The 21,528-nt window shown below is 49.7% G+C and overlaps 1 protein-coding gene across 2 annotated transcripts; it reads left to right on the top strand.

Annotated features, from left to right (window-relative positions):
• The first annotated feature begins 918 nt into the window (after positions 1-918).
• On the top strand, positions 919-21,528 carry FBXO31 (F-box protein 31). 2 transcript variants are annotated; one of them, XM_083851608.1, is made up of 10 exons: positions 919-1,324; positions 8,027-8,098; positions 9,866-9,952; positions 13,976-14,052; positions 15,394-15,561; positions 16,261-16,335; positions 17,996-18,105; positions 18,867-19,020; positions 19,608-19,975; positions 21,166-21,528. In XM_083851608.1, the coding sequence occupies exons 1-10, from the start codon at positions 961-963 to the stop codon at positions 21,386-21,388; spliced, it is 1,698 nt and encodes a 565-aa protein (XP_083707734.1). In that variant the 5' UTR covers positions 919-960; the 3' UTR covers positions 21,389-21,528. The 2 variants fall into 2 exon arrangements, with proteins under 2 accessions (XP_083707734.1, XP_083707733.1); XM_083851607.1 differs by lacking the exon at positions 9,866-9,952.

Below are 21,528 nucleotides of genomic sequence, written 5' to 3'. Positions count from 1 at the left end.
CTGCTGTGGGACCCTGGCTGAGGGTGAGGCCTGTTGGTTAGGACGCAGGGCAGCACCTGGGCTGCCATCAGGGGCCTCTTTCGCCGAGCACTTCAGCGAGCGCAGAGTTCGTTTCACCACACAAATCCCAGATGAACAGCGACTCTTCAGAGCAGAGAGGCGAACGAGGCTGGCTTTAATTTTTGCAATTACGTGAGAACGGCTTAATTTCCTTGCAAGCGTGGTGCTCACAGCACGTCCCCAGGCAGCGTTCGGGAACCCCAAACACTTCAGGAACATAACAGCAAGGCCATATAGAAACGTTCTGGTAAAAAACCAAACCTCATGGTTTAGCTCGTGGAACGGCACGGGGAAGAGGAGCCATTTACAAGAAGGAACCTGCCCTTCAGAGCGGGAGGCTGGCACCGAGGGCAGCGCCTCACAGCGGCGGGACGGGGCGGGACGGTGCCGCCAAAGGGCTGCAGGCGGGGAGCTTGTATCGAGGAGCCTCGTTAGCGCAGTAGGTAGCGCGTCAGTCTCATAATCTGAAGGTCGTGAGTTCGATCCTCACACGGGGCAAGAGGGTGTCCTCCTTTTCTATAAACGGAAGGGAGAGGTGCTTTTAAACTTATTTTTGTAATATATTTTTATATTTCATATTTTTATATTTCATCTTTTGATATTTCATCTTTTTATATTTTATATTCTTATTTTTTTGTATTTTTATTCTTTAGATTTTAACCGGTTTCTCCCGCTCCCCCCACCCGCCAGGGGGCGGCCGACCCCCCCCCCGCCCCGCGCAGACCTCCCTGAGGCGATAACGGCCGCCGGGCGCCCGTTACCGCGAGGGGGCGTGGCCACGCCCGGCGACGGCTGCTCCGATTGGCGGATCCGCGCGGAGGGGGCGTTCCCCCTTTTTTTAAACGCCCCGCCCCTTCCGCCGCTTCCGCCCCGGGGCGCAGAACGGCGGCGGCGGCCGCCATGGCGGTGTGCGCCCGGCTGTGCGGCGTGGGCCCGGCGCGGGGCTGCCGCCGGCGGGGGGCGGCGCGGGAGCAGCGGCGGGGAGGGGACGGCGACAGCGAGCCCGACACCGACACGGAGCCCGAGGAGGCTGCCGGTGCGGCGGAGGACGAGGAGACGGAGCGCATCGAAGGCTCGAGGCCTTCGCCGGGCCCCGCCGAGGCGGGCCGGCCCCCGCTGTCGCTGCTGGAGCTGCCCCCGGAGCTCCTGGTGCAGATCTTCGGCTCGCTGCCCGGTACCGACCTGCCCAGCCTGGCCCGGGTCTGCACCACCTTCCGCCGCATCCTCCGCACCGACACCATCTGGCGGCGGCGCTGCCGGGAAGGTACCGCCCCGGGGAGGGGGCTACGGGGGCTGGGGGGGGCGGGGGGAGCCCCGTTTTTGGGGGGTAGGGGGCTGGGGGGGGCGGGGGGAGCCTGGGTTTTGGGGGGTAGGGGGCTGGGGGAGCACGGTTTAGGGGGGTAAGGGGGGGTAGAAGGATGGGGGGGGAGGCTGGGGGAGCCCGGTTTGGGGGTCGGGAGCTGGGGGAGGGATGGGGGGTGCGGGGGAGGTGGTTTGGGGGTTGTGGGGGGGAGGACGGGGGTGTTGGGGGTGTGGGGACTCACAGGGGGTGTGAGGATAGGGATTGGGGTTTGGGGTGCAGGGTGCAGCACCCGAGGAGCAGGAGGCTCCCAAAAAACGTGGGGGGGTGAGCCCCTGGGGGGCAGGGTGTGTGTGTGAGGGGCTGGACAGCAAAATGGGGGGGTCCCTGGGATGGGGGGCGGATAGATGCAGGCCCTGGGAGACGTCGCCTTCACCTCTGCACAAATCCTGCAGATGGGGGAATGTCAGGTAACGTGGAGAGGGAAGGAGCAGTCTCCGCAGTCAGGCTGCGCCAGGAAGGAGGGAGGCACTGGGCGTGCAGCCGGGAGTCTGGGGAGCGGGGGGCTGCGTAAAGGGGGAGTGAAAAGTCCCCCTCATCCGCAGGAGGCGGGCAGGCTGGGTAGGGTATCTCGTCCTGCCCTGGCTCGGGGCGTGCTGTGCTGGCATCCCAGGGGCTTCTGGTCCGCATGTGCATTTCCTGGGGAGCATCTTGGAAGGGCGCTGCGCTGCATTAACGCAAAAATTAGGGGACGTGTTGTGTCTTGGTGTTTAGGCTGCAATTCTTACTCGTTGCTCCTCACCTTTACCTCCCATCAGCATGACTCTCTGTCCCGTTCTTTAATCCAGCGGCTGTTAATCCCACCCTCCAGGTCCTGTCTTGCTGCGCTCATCCATCTCTCCTCGTAGCGTGGTCCTGCCGGGTGCATCTGCTGCCAGCTCCTGGAGTCACACACATTTCCTTGTCATTCCCTTTCTGTTTTTAACACCAGGAAGGGCGTAAGGATGAAGAATGTAGGTATGGCAGAATGGCTGTCTGCCGTAGGCAGTGGGATGTGCTCGAGTGCATTAAACCTTGCAGGGATGAATTCTTGCTTTATCAGCACTATCCAGGAACCCTTGGGCAGTACAAAGGCTCTGCCTAGAAAATGTGCACCAAAGCATTCTTATTTCTTCGCTCAGCATGGGATGATCCCAATAACTTTGCGTTTTTTGGAGGCAGGCTAATAAAATAGCATCGTTCTTTCCTTATACTCCTCTGCTGATGCAGGTTTGTGCACTTGAATGGTTTGCAAAACTTCACCAGTTCTTAGCGCTTTGCACAGTCCTACGCATGTGCAAGTAATTACCCTCATGGCAGTACTGTAACTTTGAATATATGCATTTGTAAGTATAAAATTAGTCACCATTTTAGGAACCTGTTTTGTAGTTAATTTCTGTGCTTGTATCTCAGTGGTACTGTTGCATACGCTCAGCTACTTTGTGTTCAAATGTGTGCATGCAACTACCTGGTGAGTTCAGTTACCTGGTTACATGTATGGACTTATTATAAGAATTTTAAATATATATATAAATACCTCTTTAAAATCTAGACTATCCTGACGTGTATTTCTGTATAGCAGTACGTCACTGACTATGTGATAGTCAAACGCCAAATATAATTACCTTTTATAATCTTTTTCAAAAACAAGGCACTTCCTTCCTAAGGACGGTTCTTAATCACGTCCTTGTTTCTGCTTGAGTTTAAGCGTGACGTGTCTCGTTGTGAAGCTGCAGGTCCTAAAAACAGAGCGAGAGCACGAGCGCTAGCCAGCTTGTACCCTTGTCTCGGGCAGGAGCAGCGCTGGATGCGAGGGAAGGCCTGGCTGTTGCCCAAATCTGGTGGGGCACTCAATCCTTCGAGAGTTGGTGTCGTCTTCTTGCGCCGCTCTGCGCTGTCTCAGTTTTAGAATAGCCTTGAAAAAGTGTTGTGGCTGGTGCAAACGTCCAGAGGGCTTGTCTGGAAGGTGAAGGAGTGGCTTCTGCTGGTGGTTGTAAACTGGGGGAGTGCTGGGACTAACCAGGAGCAGTTGTGTAACACTGGCGGGGCTGTGTTAGGACTGCTGTCCTTTTATCATCGCAACTGTTTGGGGTAAACAATGTCTCTGAATTGCTCCTTTGGCAGGAAGGGAATTGCAGTCGCTTTCATGTTTTCTATAAATAGGAGGTTGCTGATCTCTGCAGCGGGAGCAGAGTTGAAGCACGCTTCACCCTTGCTGGTGGCCTGGCCTACCTTGATTAACGTCTGAGAGTTGATTTTAAATGGTAACCACACCCGGAAACAGCCCAGTTGTTCACAATAACCAGGTCTAGAACTTGCCTGAAAAGGCTTTTGATTGTCAGAACAATCTCCATTAGCTTCAGAACCTGCTGAAAAGTGTCATCCAAAGGTGTTAAAGATGCCAGCCTTCAGCAAGCTTTATAGACAGAGGTTCCTGGGCAGGAGCGTGGGAAATCTGGTTTATATCCTCGGTGAGGGGGTTGTTGGATGGAGTTTAGCTCTTACAAGACTCTGGAGAACCCGTGCAGGAGCGTAGCATGCAACTGCTCCCGCAACAGGAACTTTTTCTTGTGGCGCTAGCCCTTAGTAAATGAGAACGTGGCTTCTATGAGTCACAAGGCTTTAAACTCCCTTTGCGTGAGGTTAAAGCATTGTGTGGTGTTTCCTTGGTGAACCGTGGTGGACTTTCCTTCCTCTTTGAACCCCTTCTTTGTCAAGGAGCTGTCTAAAAGCCAGTGGTTTGCTGTTTCTCACTGCCATGGCAGGTGCACAGCAGTCATCCTGCAAAGGGTCTTAGGTCTGTCGGTAAGTTGTAGGTCTGAAGCTCCCTGTCTCTTTCCTTTACAGTTTCCACAAATGCTCTCATTCGTTGCAGATCATGACTCCTTTCGGTCAGCTCTTTGTTTGCAGTTGCAGAATGTGTCAGTGGTAGCTACAAGCCCTCCCCCAGGAGAAGTGTTTGGGAAAGTATCCCGTGTATTTTAATCCAATAGTTCAGCCTTTGGAAACAAGCCGGTTCCAAATCTGTCCACCTGGTATTTCAGGGATGCCGTCCTGAGAATCTCCTGTTTTCATGGTGTCTAAAATAATCCAGTAAGTTTCTATGCCTTCTGTGTACAGACCTGTAAACGTGCATTTATCCAGGGATAATTAGAGTACTTGATTAGTCAGGGCACAGCTGAAACTTAGCAGTCCTAAGTGTGTCAAGCCCTTGCAGGCATCCTCATTTCCTCTGAATTGCAGATGTCCGTGTGCAGTGCTCGGAGCCGCTTTCTGGCATTGCCATGCTAAGAAAGACACAAAGAAAAAGCAGGGGTGTGATCTTTGATGTGAGTACAGGCTTTCTTCCCTACACTGGTTGACAGTGTGCTTTTTTTTATATAAAAAAGTAGTGTTTTTGGCATCCAGGAAGAGAAAACTACTTATCCAAAGGAGCATGAAAGGAGTAAATGAGAAGGAAATGAGCGAGGAGGAGTAGTAGGCCAGAGCTAGGTGTGCAGTGTGGCTCCTGGAGGAGGAGGAAAGGTGAGGCTTGGAAGAGTGCACGGCTAGAGCAGGCCAGGGAGTGGCTTACACTTGCAGATGTATTAGTGCAGCTCGTTGTACGTGGGGACTACCTTTCCACGTCCTTTAAATTCCAGTGCATGTGGCTGTGGAAGCAGCACCCTGTCACCACGTTCGGCAAGTCTTCCAGGCGCTCATTGCAAACCTCATAAAACAGACTTGGCAGCTGGGCAAGTAAGGACTTTAAAACCAGTTTCCGTCCCCGTTTTTGAAGCAGGATTAAGTAAGCAGTTTCTAACCGTATAAATTCCACGTGTGAATTTCTGTGGCTGTTAACTCCTTAAAATGCTTTGCACAGTGAGCTGCAGCACTGGGATGTTTCTTTAACATAGAAATTCCTCTTCAGTCCAGTTAAGTCTTAGGAAGCATGAGTCCTTCATAGCCTTCTGGGAGAAGGCTTTCTTCTTTACAAAGAAAACCTCATCAGCTTTAGTTTTCTGTAACTCTTGAAGCCCTACCTAGCGGTAATTCTATGTCCCTCTTGTCCTCTGGATTAAAAAGAAAGGGCCAGCTTTCTTGCTTAAGACCTTCAGAATTTTTGTAGGCGCTGGGAGCCAAGAGGTTTATTTTTCTCATCAAGCAGCTATCGTGATGTGAACAGCTCATGAGTCAGGAGCACTGAACTGATACGCTTACCCAGAGTTAAGCCATCAGTCTGGGGTTTTGGCTGCTTGTAGTCAGGTTTGCTGAACAAAACAGTAAGGACTGGTTATCGTAAAACAAGATGAGCGAATATTTCAAGTGAGATTGTTTTCTGATAACCCAAGACTTATACAAAGGTGTTTATAATGTCAAATAGTGTGGAACAATATCGAAACTTCCAATGTCTGTCTTTTTTTCCTTTAAGGGAGCTTGAACAGAACACCAAATCTTTCCAGGAAGGATTTCAGCTGCAGAACTTGGGAAATGCACCTTTACCAGGGTTCTTGCTTTCATGAAATTTCCCTGCAGGTTGTCAAGGGCACAAAGCCGGGACAGAGCTCTCACGTCAAACCCGTTCCCACCCCAGCCAGTTGTTTCGGGGTGCCTGCTGGAAGTCGGTCTGTCCTAGAGCTGCACTGGGACTGCAGCTGAAGTGATTTACAGATCTATTAGGGAAAACGCTGCGAGACGTCAGGACCTTCTAGAGGAAGGCAGAATGTCACTGTGCTAGTATTGCTGTCGGCAACGTGGAGAAATGCCATTTGGGCAGGATCCTCTGCATGTCTCCTCCCTTTCTGATGCAGTATAAATATCTTCGGTGACACTGACTTGAATCTAGCTGCAACGCCTGCTGCAGAAGGCATGCGTCCCGCAGATGCTGTGGCCGGGTGAACGTTTGTTTACATGGAAAGAGCTGGCTGTTTACAAACAGCGGGCTATAACCACCCTGCTGCTGTCACCTTAAAAGATCTCCGACTTTCTGATCAGCTGAGGAAACATACTGTTCCCTCCATCCCTTTGATGTAATTACCAGACACATGCCCGCTCGTGTCCAAACGCAGGCTGGTGGCTCAGAGCCTCGCGGAGCCCTGCAGGAAGGGCAGACGGGGGATGACCTGCAGGGTGGGTCTGGATTTCCAGCCTCGAGCGGAGCTCTGGTTTCCCAGAGCTGCAGCAGGGCCGTGCAGGGTCAGCTGGCCGTAGCCCAGCACTAAATAGCTTGTTTGTGCTGGGCTGGATGTGCTTTCCTGCAGGCTCGGCTGTCTGCTTCCTGGCTAATTGTGCCTCCTCATCCCACCTTGTGTTTGATGCACGTAGAGCTTCCTCCTTGGAAATCAGCAGGACTTTTGCCGTGGACTTCTGCGTCTTTTAATAAAGGGCAGTGCGTTTGTACCTTCTGCCTGCTCTTTTATCGAGCTTGCTGCTTACCCAAAGCAATGTCACGCAGAGCGTGCGTTCCCCGGAGGCAGGCTGACAGTAGGCTTCGTGGGTGCTTGATCATCGTGTACCACAGGCGTGGTATTTATAGACTGAATGAGGCTGAATTCATTCAGGGAAACTTCTGCTTTTCTCATATGTGAAAACGAAGTCTCAGTTTGCAGCAGGTTACCGGCATTAGGTAGCGGTGTTTGGCAGCCCTGCTTGATGGTCGATTCGGGGAAGCTCAGCTGAGGATAAGCTCCATGTTTAATGGTTTGATGAGGGTCTTCACAGTCGTGCTTTTGTATCAAATGTCTGACTGGTGTTTGGTGGTGCTCGGGGAAGCTGCTGTTTGATCTGCAGGATAGATGGCTTTGATGTCAAGGAGGATAGCTTTCTGTACTGAGAGCTAACGGGGTTGCTGCAGCAGCCTGTTTTTTGTTGCTGATGATTTTTTGGGATCTCCCTCCTCTCATTTCCTCCCTCTGGTCTTCTAATGATTTCTTGTGCTGAGATGTTAGTGCTTGCTTTTTTTTTTTTCCCTTAGAGTTTCTTAGAAGTTCAGCGCTGACTTCCTGAAAACGAAACGAGATGATCTCATTTTCTGATTCAAAGCTGCCTTTAAGGTCTCTGGATTGCTTTGTTTTCAGGGTGTTCTGTAAGCAATCAAAGGCATTCGAGCATACAACAGACCCATCTCAATCTGATCAGCTTTCCAGTGTAACCATATTTGTACATGCTGATGCCTGTTTTATGTCTCTGTTTCATTCTTTTTAAAGTCTGTGACCTTTTCCTTAGGATCCTAATAAGCTGTTTTCTCTGTTGGGTTCCTCGGTGGAAGTAAATAATTACTACACGCGACCATGATTTGATCTAAATGAGCATACATTCCAAGCTATAATGAGTATGTCTTCCACATTTCACACCCTTTCCAGACTAGGTGTAAGCTTCTGTAATTTTGTCGTGTTTGTGTGTTCCTTATGGTGTGTTTGTTGCAAGCATTGCTCGTAAAATGTATTAGGTTCCCGATCCCAAACTGCAGTGAAATTACATCTAGCTTTCCATTTTCTCTGCAAAAGAGCAACGCGATCCTGGACTCAGGTTGCAGCTTGCAAGAACGTACCTAATAAGATCCCGTTTTTGCTCAAAGAGTAGATATGGAGGTCCTGGGTAGCATACACCTTTGTGCCTGAGCTGACGGTGTTATCCATGTCGTTGCAGAATACGGCGTCTGTGAGAACCTGCGGAAGTTGGAGATCACCGGTGTGTCCTGTCGAGATGTGTATGCCAAACGTAAGTGATCGAGCTGGCGCAGATCTGTATGTCCTTGCTTAGTACCAACTGAAACCATACACATGCTGAATATGTATTAAACTTTGACAGATTAAGTTATTCAGAATTACCTTCTAATGGCAAGGGCGTCTGTGAAGATAACATCTTTGGGATTGTATTTCATACTAAGAATTGGGATATCTATGTCCCCCACTCCTTTGGTAGGAAAAAAGCATGGCACTTAAATTTCCTATAGAGCATAATGAAGGTTTCTCAACCTTTCCGGCTTGTTTTACCCTTTTCAGATCTTGCTAAGGAATTAACTGATACTTTTCATAGCTGGAGGCAGCCCATGCCCTAAAGTAACGAAGTCTTGATCTCAGCGAAAGGATGCCATTATGCTAGCAGTGGGGAAGAGCTGTCAGTAAAGGGGTGAGCGCTCCTTTGGGCTGCTCCTGAAGGAAGTGTCCGTGTTTTAGGGGTGGCTGTGAGTGGGACCCCAGCTCCTTACACCCAGTGTGCCTTCTGCAAGACAGATGCACGCTGTCTTACAGCGGGGAGGGGGGTCATCAGAGAGGAGAAACTGTCTCCCCGTCCCCAAATCTGGTCCTTTGCAGTCAGAAGCGGAGCTGCCTGCTCTGAGAGCTCCCATGTCAGCGCTGCCAGGCTGTGTTTTCTTGGTTGCACCACCACAAATTTTGTAAGGATCCTTGGGATAAAAAGCAAGATTTAACCTGTGGCGCTTGAACTGTGGCTTCTGGCTGCTGAGATCGGGTCCTGTTTTATGTAGCAAAAGCAGTAACTGTCCCAAGCTGCATCATGAGAAGTCTCTGTGGGCTTTTCAGAGCCAAAATCTGGCTTAACTTCCACACGTGCTTTATTTGCTGAGCCTTGAAGCAGCGGTGACTTCAAGCATCGATCTTTATGCTGGAAAGGAAGAACTTCTAGGTTTTAATCCCATCTTTATTAGACTTGCTGAGCATCTGCAGGCAAAATTACTTCTTCACCTACTGACCTTCTTTACCTGTCTGTGTGCATGAAAGGGAACTGCCTGATTTGTCTGCAAAGAGTTGCACTTGACACGAGAACCACCTCTGCGACAGGCTTCATGGCATTTCTGAAGAAGAACCGTGCCCTTATCCTAACTAGCCAGCAATCCTAACTAGCGTGGTTGCTAGCTAGGAATGGCCGAGCACTACTCAGGATGCTTGGCAGCTATTTCTGGCTTTTGGGGGATGCACTGTCTTGGCTCTCCTGCTCAGATTCAACGTTTTGCCTTGTTGCAAACAATTAGCGGTTTCAGAACGGTTTCGTGGTGGTGTGACCCCATTTTCTCTGCTGTCCTGTAAACCTCGCTAATTGCAGAAGAGTTAATTTGGGGCTACTGGCAGAACTCACACGAGCTTTTCTGCCCACTGAATGTGCTTCTACAGGAAGTGGTGTGGGAAATGAGGGACTGAGCTTAAGTGTTAGAGAGCACGATTAATGCAACGACTGGCCTGCCATCTATGTAGCTACTTGTCCTGAGACACTGTGGAGGGAGCCTTATTTCTCTTTAACTTCCCTGGATGTCAGTTGTAAATATTGTCTGGGGGAACCTTGAACGTGCTAAATTCTGTATAAGTAATTCTATCTGTGTATGCTTGAGGCTGGGGCTGATGGAGACAAATTGGTGCACCACAGCTGGAAGTAAAGCCAAAAGGGAGTCGGTCCAGATTCATCGCAAGGTTACGTGCTGGTTACGGTGGAGCCGAGTTCTCTGGTACTTACCCTGCTGTGTCTGTTCAGGTATAAACCCACGAGTGAAGTCGGGGCGTTTTATGAAAATCCTTCCCGACTACGAGCACATGGAGTACAGAGATGTTTACACCTGCCGTACGTACCTCCTGCTGGTTGATGCTTCCTGCACTAAGCACACACGAGATGCTGCATGGAGTGTGACTTTTTGCTTTAAGCAAATTATTTTGGGGTGGATCTTGGGGCTGAACGGAGGGCGTTGTTAGTCAGTTCTTTCTGCTGCTCGTGAGTGGAGTAGTCCGACCCTTTGGAGTGACAGTGTGAGTAGGGTACACGGTGAGGGCTTCTGGTCTTCTTTTGAAGTGCTTCAGGTTAAAAAATTGTCCTAACCAGGCCCAGAAAGAAGGGTCTGTGAAGAACACTCAGTAAAGAAGCACTTGCTCTGCTCTTTGTGCATCGCCCCTTTCTTAGAAAGTATTCAGATACACCGGTCAGGGCTTCTGAAAGCAAGCCTAAATAAACTCTGGGCCGGCAAAAAGCCTTGTCTCGATCCAGATGAGCTGTATTCAGATCCACAGCCCTTCCTATACTGATTCCTTCCCTGCACAGTGAATCCTTTCAGCCGCCACCCCCTCTCTAGGAAATACTGCTGGTATTTTGGAGATTGCGATCAGCATTCTTCTCAGTCACGAAACTGCTCTGGGTTATCTGTTCTTTGCCTCCTGATTTCGTGTTTAGGGCAGAATAGCAAAACATTTCAGTCTGATGCTCAGTCTTCTGCAGGAGTTGGAGGGAGCACTGATCAGATTAAATCCCTGGAGGAGGCCTGTAGTGCTTGGTGTTTGGAGGGGGTGTTCAGCTGTCTGCTGTTCCATAGGGGAAGGGTAATTAATAAGGTCACTGCAGAGGAGTTCTGCAGACTCAGGTCGCTAATTCACTGGTGCTTGGGAATGGAGTTTTTCCACGCATGCTAACAAGCGGAGTGGATGCTGCAGGCTTGTCTGTGCTAAAGAAGACAGCTGAGCATGGGCCACACAGATTATCTACAGCAGGCCACGATGATGGTGTTTTTCCTGCCAGTCACAGCAGATAAGCAGTGGCAGTGCTGCTGCAGGAGTCAGAAGAAAGCTGTAGTTCTGGCAGTCCTGCCCGTCAGCACCGGCCTTGTTCTGGAGCTGGGTGGGATGGAGAGGCTCTTCCAAAGCTGCCTCTTGGGATTTGGGCTTCCTTTGTAGGTTGGTACCTGGGTAATTGCTCTGAGCGTGCAGCTTGTGGTGGCTCTGAAATGGCATTTTGTGCTGTTCCCTCAGCTGTGAATTCTTTAGCTGCAGCCCCAAACTCCTGAATTCTGACCCTCTTTTCTCTAGGGGCTTGATGTATTACTTGGGGAACAGCCAGTGCGTTTTTTTGCCTGTTTCCCTCTTTCCCCACCTGCGTGTTAAGTCTGTGCTGCCAGGATTTGTCATGTGAGTGCTCCCCAGTTCGTGTCCACGCAGCGTTAGGTCAGCTCAGATCACTTTCCTCGGGGTTTTCAACCAGCCTGGATGACACTTTGCTCTTTCCACTAGCAGGGCAGTTATTGCTGGCTGGGGGGCTGTAACTGCTTACCTTGGTATCTTGCTGCATCCTGGGAGTCTGAGTTGCATTAGGTCAGGTCTTCTCTCCAGTCAAAGCGAGCTACCTCTGCTTTAAAAGCTGCAGAACTCATTGAAAAATCCCATTACCTTTTTTTTATTTCCCTCAAACCTGGATGCAGGTAATGTAATAGATTTAATTAAAACAGTAGCATATGAAAGCATCTGCTCTGCTCCTGTTTTAATAACCTGTTCTGGGGTTGCAACCTGCCTGTTCATCCCGCTGGTGTTTGTGGTATGCCAGCTCTGTGCTGCTTGCTTGGACCCGCTCTGCATTTGCTCAATGTCACTTCCTTGTCCAGCACAGGCGTTAGACCCTTCCTAAGCAGCCTCCTGTGGATGGGAGCTTGGGCATTCACTGCTTTTTCCTGGCCCTTCTTCCCCAGCTGGATTCAAGCTGCTTTTTCATCTGGAGAGCTTGCAGGGCTGTGTGGCAATGTGGATAACACCCAGGCTGGGTGGGGGTTGTGCTGAAGCTTCCTGTGGATGTATTTTTGTTCCATTTGGCAGGACGTGGGCTCAGAAATTTGGATAGGCAAAGAGGCTCCTTCAGGACTGAGAAGAATTGGAAGTGCACATAGCAGAGGAAAGCCTTGGAGAAAGACCCAAGTGCAGTTTTCTTTCGAGGAGTGGGGAGGGAAACAGCTGTCAGATCCATCCGTCTCCTGCCATGGAGTGCCAGAGCTGGAGCTCGACAGGTTGTCCCTGCTGTGGATAGAGCTGGAACCCAGAGGTTGTTCAGGCCTTTAGCTGACTGTCAGCGTTTTCCCCGATAACTTCTTTCCTCCGGAGGCTGCACAGCTCTTTCAGCCTCCTGCCTCTTCCGCAGCCCCAGGCTTGCAGGTGACAGGGCAGCTGGTTGAGTTGGGCTGTGCACGAAGCAGCCACGTTCCCTGACCCGCTGCGGCTCCTGGAGCTGGAGCCGTCTGTTTGTTCAGAGGGAGCAAAACAAGGCTCACCTTGCCAGGCAAACACTTTCCCTGCTCCTGCAGAGCCTGCTGGCTGCAGCTCCCAAGGGGCTTCAGGCAGGAGCTGGGGGAGGACGAGGGAAATACTCCCTGCTTTGTACAGCTTAGCATCAAGTTTTCTGTCCTAAAAATAAAAAAAGCTGGGTTTTGTCAGCTCCACGGACAGGGTGGAGCAAGCGGATTGTGGCGGGTGGAACGGCTTTTACGCATACCGTGTATTAATATGTAACTACTGCACCGAGACGGGGAATGCGGTTCGCCTGCTCGTCTCCGTGCTGTTTGTGCTGCACTTGGTTTGCTGAGTGAAACCAGGCCATCAGTCCTAAATTGTTTACTGCACTGGAAAAAGTTTCTTCCAGGCCAGTTGGCAGCAGCTCCGGACAGCCCTCCCTGGTGTCCTAAACCTCTGTGGAAGTTCTCTGCTTCGGTGTAATAAAAACATCCCCACGTTGTTGCTGTCCTGGGTAGTTAAAGGAACAAAGCTGCACTGAATCTCAGTTCTTCCTATAAAGTGATGTGAAACAAAACTCACTATTCAGCCTGGTTCTGTAGGTTAAAAGTGGTGGTTGTGGCTTTCTGAGTTAGCCATGAGCATCATCGGAAGGCCCATGTGGTACCTCCTTGCCATGTTCTTAGAAATAACACGCATCCTCCTTGTGTGTCCCCACACAAAATTCTATGGACAAAATCCATGGCTGTGATTGTTAGGAATGGAGGCAGGTAGCATCTCCAAGCTTTTGTTGGGATAATTCTCTATCAGGCATTAGATTCTGTTTGCTGAAAATTTTCCTATTTGGCCTTTGATTTTTGGTGTGACTGAATGCGCATCCAGCTCTGCGATGAGAAACTGAGGAGCCTCGTCTGCTGCGGTAGGCTTTGAGAGGGACGTGGAGGCAGGCTGTGGGCACTGCCGTGGGTAGCAGCTTGCTCAGAATTTCTGGGGCTGTTACTGGGCTCATAATCCCACCAGATCTCCCTCCCCACTTGGCATGGTCTCTGCGCTTTGCCTTTGCTGCCTCAGTGGTTGCTTTTAAGGACACAACTCTAGAGGCAGGTTTGTCTCTGCAAGGAGGGGAAATTCTTTCAAAACACTTGAATTTCCCTATCCCTTACTGCCTTTGTGTCCTTATTTTCTGTTGCTTTGCGGTCTGAGACGTCAAATATGTTTTTGGTAGCCGGAGGTGGCAGATTCTTTATTTGTTCTTAGCTCTGGGTATGGCATGTGATTTGCATCAACAGGGCTGCGTTGCAAAAGTTTTCTGGTTGTTCCTGCTGAGGTATCTGGTTGTGTCAAGTCCTGGAAACGAAATCCTGCCCCTGCAGCGGGGCAGAGCTTCAGAGAACAAGGCAAATCTGTGTGAACTTGTGGGAGGCCTCGGTTGAGAAGTGCCTCGCTGCGGTTGGGTGTAACCAGCTTTCACTTCCTTCGTCAGGGCTGTTGGGGGGGGGTATTGGGCAGCGTTGTGTGCGGTTTGTGGTAGCCTGCCTTTTTCTTTCTTTTCCCCAAATCCCGATTCCTTAGCTCGATGTGCTCACGTCAGTGTCTCGCTGTTCCCTAGTGCTGCACCGATACCGCCACATCTTGGGATTATGGCAGCCGGACATCGGGCCCTACGGGGGACTGCTGAATGTGGTGGTGAGTACCTCGGTCTGGGGCTTGGGAGTAGAGGACTAAAGAGAGTCTTCTGCGTGCCACTTTCTAGTCCTGGTTGCCATCCACATGGTAGCAAGAAGTCTGAACAGCCACCACTCAAGCACATGACACGTTCCCAGAGGTTGCTTCTCGGATCCTTTGATCATCGCTACCTTTATGCAGACAGTCCTTTTGTTTTTCAGCTGCTCTCCAGACAGCCACAGGAGCAAACGAAAAAACAGGAGGAATGTTTCAGGGCAAGGCTTCATTTAGACTCATGCTGATGTTCCAGTGGCTGGCATGGGAATCCATTCCTTGTGCTTTGACTGCAGCAGAGACTTGAGCATTGGCCCATCACTTTCACCTGCAGCTGAACACTGTGCAAAGGGTTTTGCGCTGGTGTTCCTGTGGTTTGCCAATTTTTTAACCAGCAGTGCCTAAGCCTAATGCATCAGATGGAGCTGGCATCTGCCAGTTCTGGTGCTGCTGGGCAGAGCGGTTAATGAGCAACACTTCTCTCTGTATTGTTGAGAGCTGGGCAAGAAGCTTGCCTGAAGCCCTTGTACTTTGCACCAGGGTTCAGCAGGTGACAGGCTGAACCGTAACATGACAAGGGCCACTGCAGTTGTGTCCTTTGGGTTTTGCAAGGGTCAGTTCTGTGAGCTGGTGTAAGAGTGCGTCCAAGTGCACCAATGCTTACACGATATCGTGACCTTATAAAGGCAAGTGTGCCTCCGTGGCACTGCTCTGCTTTTGTCTCACGTCTTGCTCTTTAGAAAACATCCTTTCTCTGAAATCGCAGTGCTGGAGGGGAAGGATTCTGTTAGGCGTGCAGGAAGAGGGCTGGCACTTGTACCTCTCAGCAGAGGGAATTGTTGCTTCCTGTGCTGTCTGTGAGTAATGGAGCCAAATAATTCCTCGTCCAAAAGGCACAGATAATCATGAGAAGCAGAGCTCCTCCATGTGAGTATCTGCCAGCATGAGCTCTCAAACCAATTAGAGCTTGACTTGCTGTGTGGTCTCTTCAGTGCAGTCTCCCTCTCCGGATCCTGCGCACCAAGCATCCGTCACAAAGTCCTTTGCGGTAATAAAAGCCTGATCATTTTCCGGTGGTGCAGAAAGCCTTGTAAAGAAACCCTCTCCCGCTTCACCAAGGGTGTGCTGCGAGTGCATATGGTCTGGTTTAATTGCTGGAAAGCAGTTTGGAAATGCAGCAAGCTGTTCTGCAGCTCCTGCCCTGATTGAAGAATAGGCCCCAGGCTTGTTTGCTGCAAATGTCACAGAACGTGGGCAATGCTGACAGTGTGTGATTTTTATTTTATTTTTTTTCCCATCCCTCTGCAGGTAGATGGCCTGTTCATCATCGGGTGGATGTACCTGCCGCCTCATGACCCTCATGTTGATGATCCGATGAGATTCAAACCTCTCTTCAGGATTCATCTCATGGAGAGGAAATGTGCAACAGTTGAGTGTATGTATGGCCACAAGGGGCCTCACAATGGTCATATCCAGGTGAGCTTTTCTAGCATTTTACACATCGTGTGTCCTAGGGGCAACGTGTGTGTGTGCACACACCTCGGATCTAGAAGTGGATTCAGTAGAAAATACATATTTGTAGAAGGATGTGGCTTTCACCACCTTGTTTTATGTGTGGATGCCAGCTTTCTCCTCATTGCGTCTTCCAAGTTGTATGAGCTGCTCTCTGTTCTGAATTTGTTCACTGTACAGCAAGGCTGTTGTACTTTCTTCTGTAAGACTGGAGCCGGGTGGGAGCACCAATATGTGTTCCTGCTGAGATAAAGAATACATAAAGAGGCTTCGTGTAGCTGCTGAACGTGCCCAAGCAGGGATGCAGACCTGGTTGGTTTAAGATGAGACTGAGGGAAGGCGATTTAGCATCACCCGTTCAGTACAGTGAATGCTTTGAAAAGCTTCCTGAGGGGTTATTTCCTCTTCCTTAAAATAGAAAGTTCAAATAGAGAAGCAACTTGAAACTAAGGTATTTCATTAGAATGCGCTGGGGTTTTATTGCTTTTATTTCTCTATCCTATAGCAGATGCACTCGATATCACTTAATGGTATCTCTCCTGTGCCAAAGTCAGTAACACCTGTTTTGTAAAGCATGTGCTCTAAGCAGTCTTAGTTACATCATCACTAGGCATCTCTAATCAGGTCTGTAACCTTCTAAATTCTCCTCCACGGTAACTCCAGATCGTAAAGAAGGATGAGTTCTCCACGAAATGCAACCAGACAGATCACCATCGGATGTCAGGGGGAAGGCAGGAGGTAAGAGTGCTTTGCTAAGAGCCTGGCTTAAGGCTGCTTGTATGCCTCCTCTCTGAAGATAAAACACTGCTGCCTTATCTGAGCTCTTAGCTAATATTGGGATCTGGGAGATGGTCTTCAGGGTTCTAATTTCTGTTTGTCTGAACATGCTTGAAAACCCAAGCTCGTAGCCTCAGGCTGTTTTATTCTCATCTTTTTCGATTGAGTAGAATTGTTTGTGACTTGAATCAAAACTTAAATCTGCCACACTTAAAGAATTGCAGGGTCTTGGGGAGCCCCTTCTGCGAGTGCCAAGGGGTGGTTTAAGGATACAGTGTGTGGGATCGGTTCATCATTACACCTGCAGAGTGCCTGGGTGGAGACCCTTGCCTTACCTCAGAGCGTGGCAGGGTGTTAGAGCAGGCTGTTACGTCCATCCTGTTGAGCAAAAGGCTATTGCTAATATTAGGCAATTCTCTGGCAAGGTGCTGTTTTCCCCCAGTACTGGGCTGTTTGATCCCGAGCACCTGTGCTGTGAAGCTGTTCCTGTTTGATAGCAGGGCTGTCTGAAGAAAGACAGCACTGGGCATTGTATGCCATGCAGCACTCACCGGACTGATCTATGATATCGCTGTCTGTACGATTAAGATCCTTCAGACACAGACCTAAACTCGAGTAACAGCTGCATTTGAATACTGGGTTGTCAGCGGGGCACATTTCTACTGCTCGTCGTCTTCATCGAGGGATTAAAAGCTTCATTTGTTTGTTTATCCCGTGGCTGTGTAAGGTATATCCAGCAAGGCAGATTCCTGTCTCAAACTAGGTGCTTTAAGGTGTAGGTATAACTGTCACGATGGAAATTGTCAGCTAATAAATGTTCTAGGTAGCAACATTTTCTGCCAGGAGCCCAGCTAGCTAAACATGACAAATCAGTTGCTTCTCACATATGCTTTAAGGTGTCTGCCTACTAGCAGGAAGCAGCTGGGTGAAAGGTTTAGTTCAGTGTTTTCTGGTTCTGTAGCACATGAGAAATGCTTTAATACTTTCAAAGCGCTGCGTTAAGTATGTGCGGCGTTATGGTAATTGGAGGATCTGGCTTTAGAAGATAAAGCAGGTTCGGAATATCACTCGGTAGGCTGCTATCTTAGCGTAAGCTGTTATCATGCTAACTCATGTTAGGGTATTAACTTGTCAGAGCCGGTGCGGAGGTACTTTGGGAGCCTTGTTCAAAGGACCCTTTGGATTTAGATGCATCGTTATTATATCAGCAGGATTTAACCTCCTAAATCTTCAGTGCCTTTCAAAAGCTGTCCTTTTTATGTTTAACGTGCCAGGACAGAGCACTGTAGTGGCCTTCTGGGCACAAAATGGGTTTCTGCAAGGTAGGTCAGGACATAAACAGTAGATCAGCTGCTTCGCAGTAACAGGTGATGCTTATGCTTTTATTCTGAGGAGACACATTGGCTCTACCTGAGATTTATTTGAAGAGAAGCATATCTTTATTGTGTAGGGCAGTTACCATGATGACTGTGTGTTAAGCATTTTATTCCCAAATCCAGGCACAATCTGCTGTCAGAGCACATGCCCTCTCTGTGGCTCAGCTCGTGAGTTGTGCTGATGTGGTGAGGTCACGCTGGGGTAGTGCCCCTGTTGCAAATGCAACGCCTCTGTCTTCCTGCAGGAATTCCGGACGTGGCTACGGGAAGAGTGGGGTCGGACTCTGGAAGACATCTTCCACGAGCACATGCAGGAGCTCATCTTGATGAAGTTCATCTACACCAGCCAATATGAGTAAGGGCACCAGCTCTTTTTAGGTATTAAGGCTGCTGCGACTACGAGACCGCATTAGATCCCTTCTTCTGAAAACAGGATGCTTGCAGCGACCTTTAACAGCCAAAGGAACATCACTGTTTAGTTTCGGTCTCTGCAGGCTCTGTGCAAAGATACGGTGAAGGACAGTCCTCTCTGTTTGTTCAGAGAGAGGAGATGTAATGAAAGCAATAATAATAAATTTCTGAGTTCTTTAAAATAGCTATGCGCAGTAAGATGGTTTTGAGCCATCTAACAGTGTTTAATTTGAAGACAGAGAAAATATCTGTGATCCCAAGGGGCTTTTTGCTTATTTTCCCTGTTAGTAAACAGTATGCTTTGTAGTGCACTAGACAGAAATTACACAGTCCCCGAGAACTTGTTTTTTCTTGAACTGTCACGCCAAACTTCTAATAGCAGCCACCTCGCTGTAGCAAATATTTAAACACGCTTCACTCTTAGCTTTTCCAGAAATGCCAGGGAGTGGGGAGGCTTGCCGTGACCTTGCTGCAGGAGCATCCTGGTGTGCTAACGGGCGCTGATAGAGGGAAGCGGAGGGATGGTGTGTTTGCATACATCTGAGTGAAATCTGTGAAGCTTCTCGGCAGTGCTGAAAACACAGATCCCACCTCTGACTCAGTGACGACCCAAAGCTGCCTAGAGGAGCAGACTGCAAACACATTCTTCATTTCCAGGGGTGCTCCTTTAGCCTCCCTGACCTTTTCTTTTTTTTTTTTCCACAGCAACTGCTTGACGTACCGACGCATCTACCTCCCTCCTAGCAGCCCTGATGACCTTATAAAGCCGGGTCTCTTCAAGGGGACGTATGGGAGCCATGGGCTGGAGATTGTCATGTTGAGCTTTCATGGAAGGAAAGCCAAGGGGACTAAAATCACCGTGAGTACATCTTCCTTTCTCTCAGCTGCTTGTTAAAACATTGTTTTATTGATGCCGTGGATCCACAGGAGAGAGGTCTCTGGAAGGTAATCAGGTGTTGCCACCCCAAAGCCTGTTCCTCATGGGGACTGGTGGCACCAGTGAATCCGAACACACGCAGCATAGCTAGAGTGAGCTCTGCAAAGTTTTTTCATGCTGCTACCTGGCTCTCTCTCCCTTTTCTGTCCCTACCAGCTGCTTTCTGAGAACAGCTGGTAGCAGGTTGCTGGAGATCACTTGTGCATCTGAGGAGTGGGTACCAAATGTTAGATGCTCTTCACTGAAGCCAGCCAAGCTAGTGAGCTCTTTCCTCTTTATGGAAAGGATTTGTGACAAAATTCAGATGCAGCTTTGACTTTCTTTCATCCTTGCAAGTACAGCCAGACTTGTAGCATTTGATGTAAAATTCTGTTTCTGACAGTTCAGGGAACAACGAATAAAGTCTATTATCTTTGTTGCCAACTTGGTGGTGGTGGAATGGGGTAAACTCTGTGGAAGTCAGGTGGGGGACCCTGCCCTGCAGTCATCCTGTTGCTTCCCTTCTCCAGGGAGATCCCAACATCCCAGCTGGGCAGCAGACCGTGGAGATCGACCTTGCGCACCCTCTGCGGCTACCCGACATTGAGAACCTTCGTGATTTCAGCGAGCTCTCCCGCATCGTCCTTGAGGTCCAGGAGCAGGTGCGTCGCGAGGAGCAGGAGGAGGAGCAGCGGCAGGAGGGAGAGGACCGCTCCCAGCAGGCTGCCTCCCAGCCTGCTGCACAGCCCCTGGGAGGAGGAGAAGGTGCTGAGGGGGAAGAGACTGCAGCTGGGGCCCAGGGGGCAGCCCAGGACCAGGCGCCAGCTTCCCAGCCCTTTGTGCTGCCCATGGGAGTCATATCAAGGAACGAAGACTATCCCCGGACCTGCCGAGTTTGGTAATGGCAGCTAGTGGTTTTATAGCCTGCTTGTGCCAGCTCTTTTTTGAAATGGAAAGAGTAACCTTTGAGGCACATGCTGTATTTGTTTGCGCTTTACCTGCACGCAGATCTCCCAGCCTCTCGTGCTCAGGCTTTCCTCTTCTGCTGCCCTATCTCCTATGCTCTTGTTTGATCTCCCTCTTTCTTATCGTGCTCTCATCTGCAGTCCTGCTTCCTTGGTAGATTTTTATCCTGTTACTTCTAAAAATAGCTCCTCTTCCGTATTTTGCCTTTTTTTGTTTTCCTCCAAGAGCTGCCTGGCTCATATGTTTGGAGATCTGTTGGAGCTGCTTCCTGTTCCTGTGTGTCACTTGTGTTCCTTGGCTGTGGGAACACAGTGCTCGCTCCCACCCCTCCCTGGCGTCTGGTGCCTTGGGGCCAGCTCTGGAAAGGTGCTGAGCACCACAAGCAGTTGGTGCAAGTACGCAGAGAGCCTTGATGAGTGCGACCTGGAGTCAACGAGGCAGCACGCTAAATGAAGTGTGGAAAAAGAGCCCAAAAGCTGAGGCTTAGGCAGGTGACCTTCAGCCAAACATCTGTGCTTGTGGAAAAGCCTACCAAGAGCTGGTTAATCCCAGCAGGCCCCTGCTGTCACAACCAAGCTGTGTTTGAATAAAACCCAGTTCCACCTGCTGCTTGCTTGGAGGTTAGACTGACCTTTACTCCTCGCCAGCTCCTGGTAGATTTTTCTTTTTTTAGATTTTCTTTCTCTCCCTTCCCCTCGGTTTGTCACAAGGCTTGTCTCTCTGGTCACCCCCTCCACATGCGTTCCCTTTTCTGTGGGGATTGTCTGGGCCTAGGTTGAATTTTGAGTCACAGAAGTAAATCTCAGCAGGAATACTGGCCTGAACTACAGAAAAATTCATCCTTGGGGTGCAGGTGCAGATTAGAAGCCAAAAGCCTCAAGAAGGCACAGATGAATGCATGTAGCAGTGGAGGGTTTTCTTTTCTTTATATGGTTCATAGTGTTTTTGTGCTGTGTGATAAGAATGGGTGATTGTAAAACTCCCTGCTCTGTAGCACTTGGCAGCATGTTTGGCAATGGCTTCGTCATAGTTTTTTATTAATTTATTTATTACTATTTTTATTAAATTTTAAGTAGTTATGGCTGTTGTCAACTGTTTTCTGCTGTTCCTCTCTCCTTGCAGTTTTTATGGGACGGGGCTTATTGCTGGCCATGGCTTCACCAGCCCCGAGCGAACACCGGGTGTTTTTGTTCTCTTCGACGACGATCGCTTTGGATTCATCTGGCTGGAGCTGAAGTCCTTCAGCCTCTACAGCCGGATCAAGGTCTCCTTTCAGAACGCCGAAGCGCCTTCCCGTGAGGCTTTTGATGAAATGCTGAAGAATATTCAGTCGCTGGCTACTTGACGGGTGATGTGTGATGGACAGGGCTAGGGGTTGCAAAGGCTGCTGCACTCCCCAGCCAAGGATGGGATGGGGATTCCTCGTTCTCGGTACCTCTGAAAAAAAGCATGCACTTTTAATAAAGCCTTTTTACCCCAAATGTA

Source organism: Anser anser (assembly GCF_964211835.1).
Source record: "Anser anser genome assembly, chromosome: 11".
In the NCBI taxonomy this organism is placed as follows: Eukaryota; Metazoa; Chordata; class Aves; order Anseriformes; family Anatidae; genus Anser; species Anser anser.
Note: the sequence above shows the minus strand (reverse complement) of the source record. Positions and strands in the feature narration are given on the sequence as shown.

Bases quoted from the DNA above. Each gene is read 5' to 3' on its own strand.
- FBXO31 (XM_083851608.1), top strand. From the start codon at position 961: ATGGCGGTGTGCGCCCGGCTGTGCGGCGTGGGCCCGGCGCGGGGCTGC. The intron at 8,099-9,865 runs GTAAGTGATCGA...GTGTCTGTTCAG, and splicing joins TCGAGATGTGTATGCCAAAC to GTATAAACCCACGAGTGAAG. The intron at 19,021-19,607 runs GTGAGTACATCT...TCCCTTCTCCAG, and splicing joins CCAAGGGGACTAAAATCACC to GGAGATCCCAACATCCCAGC.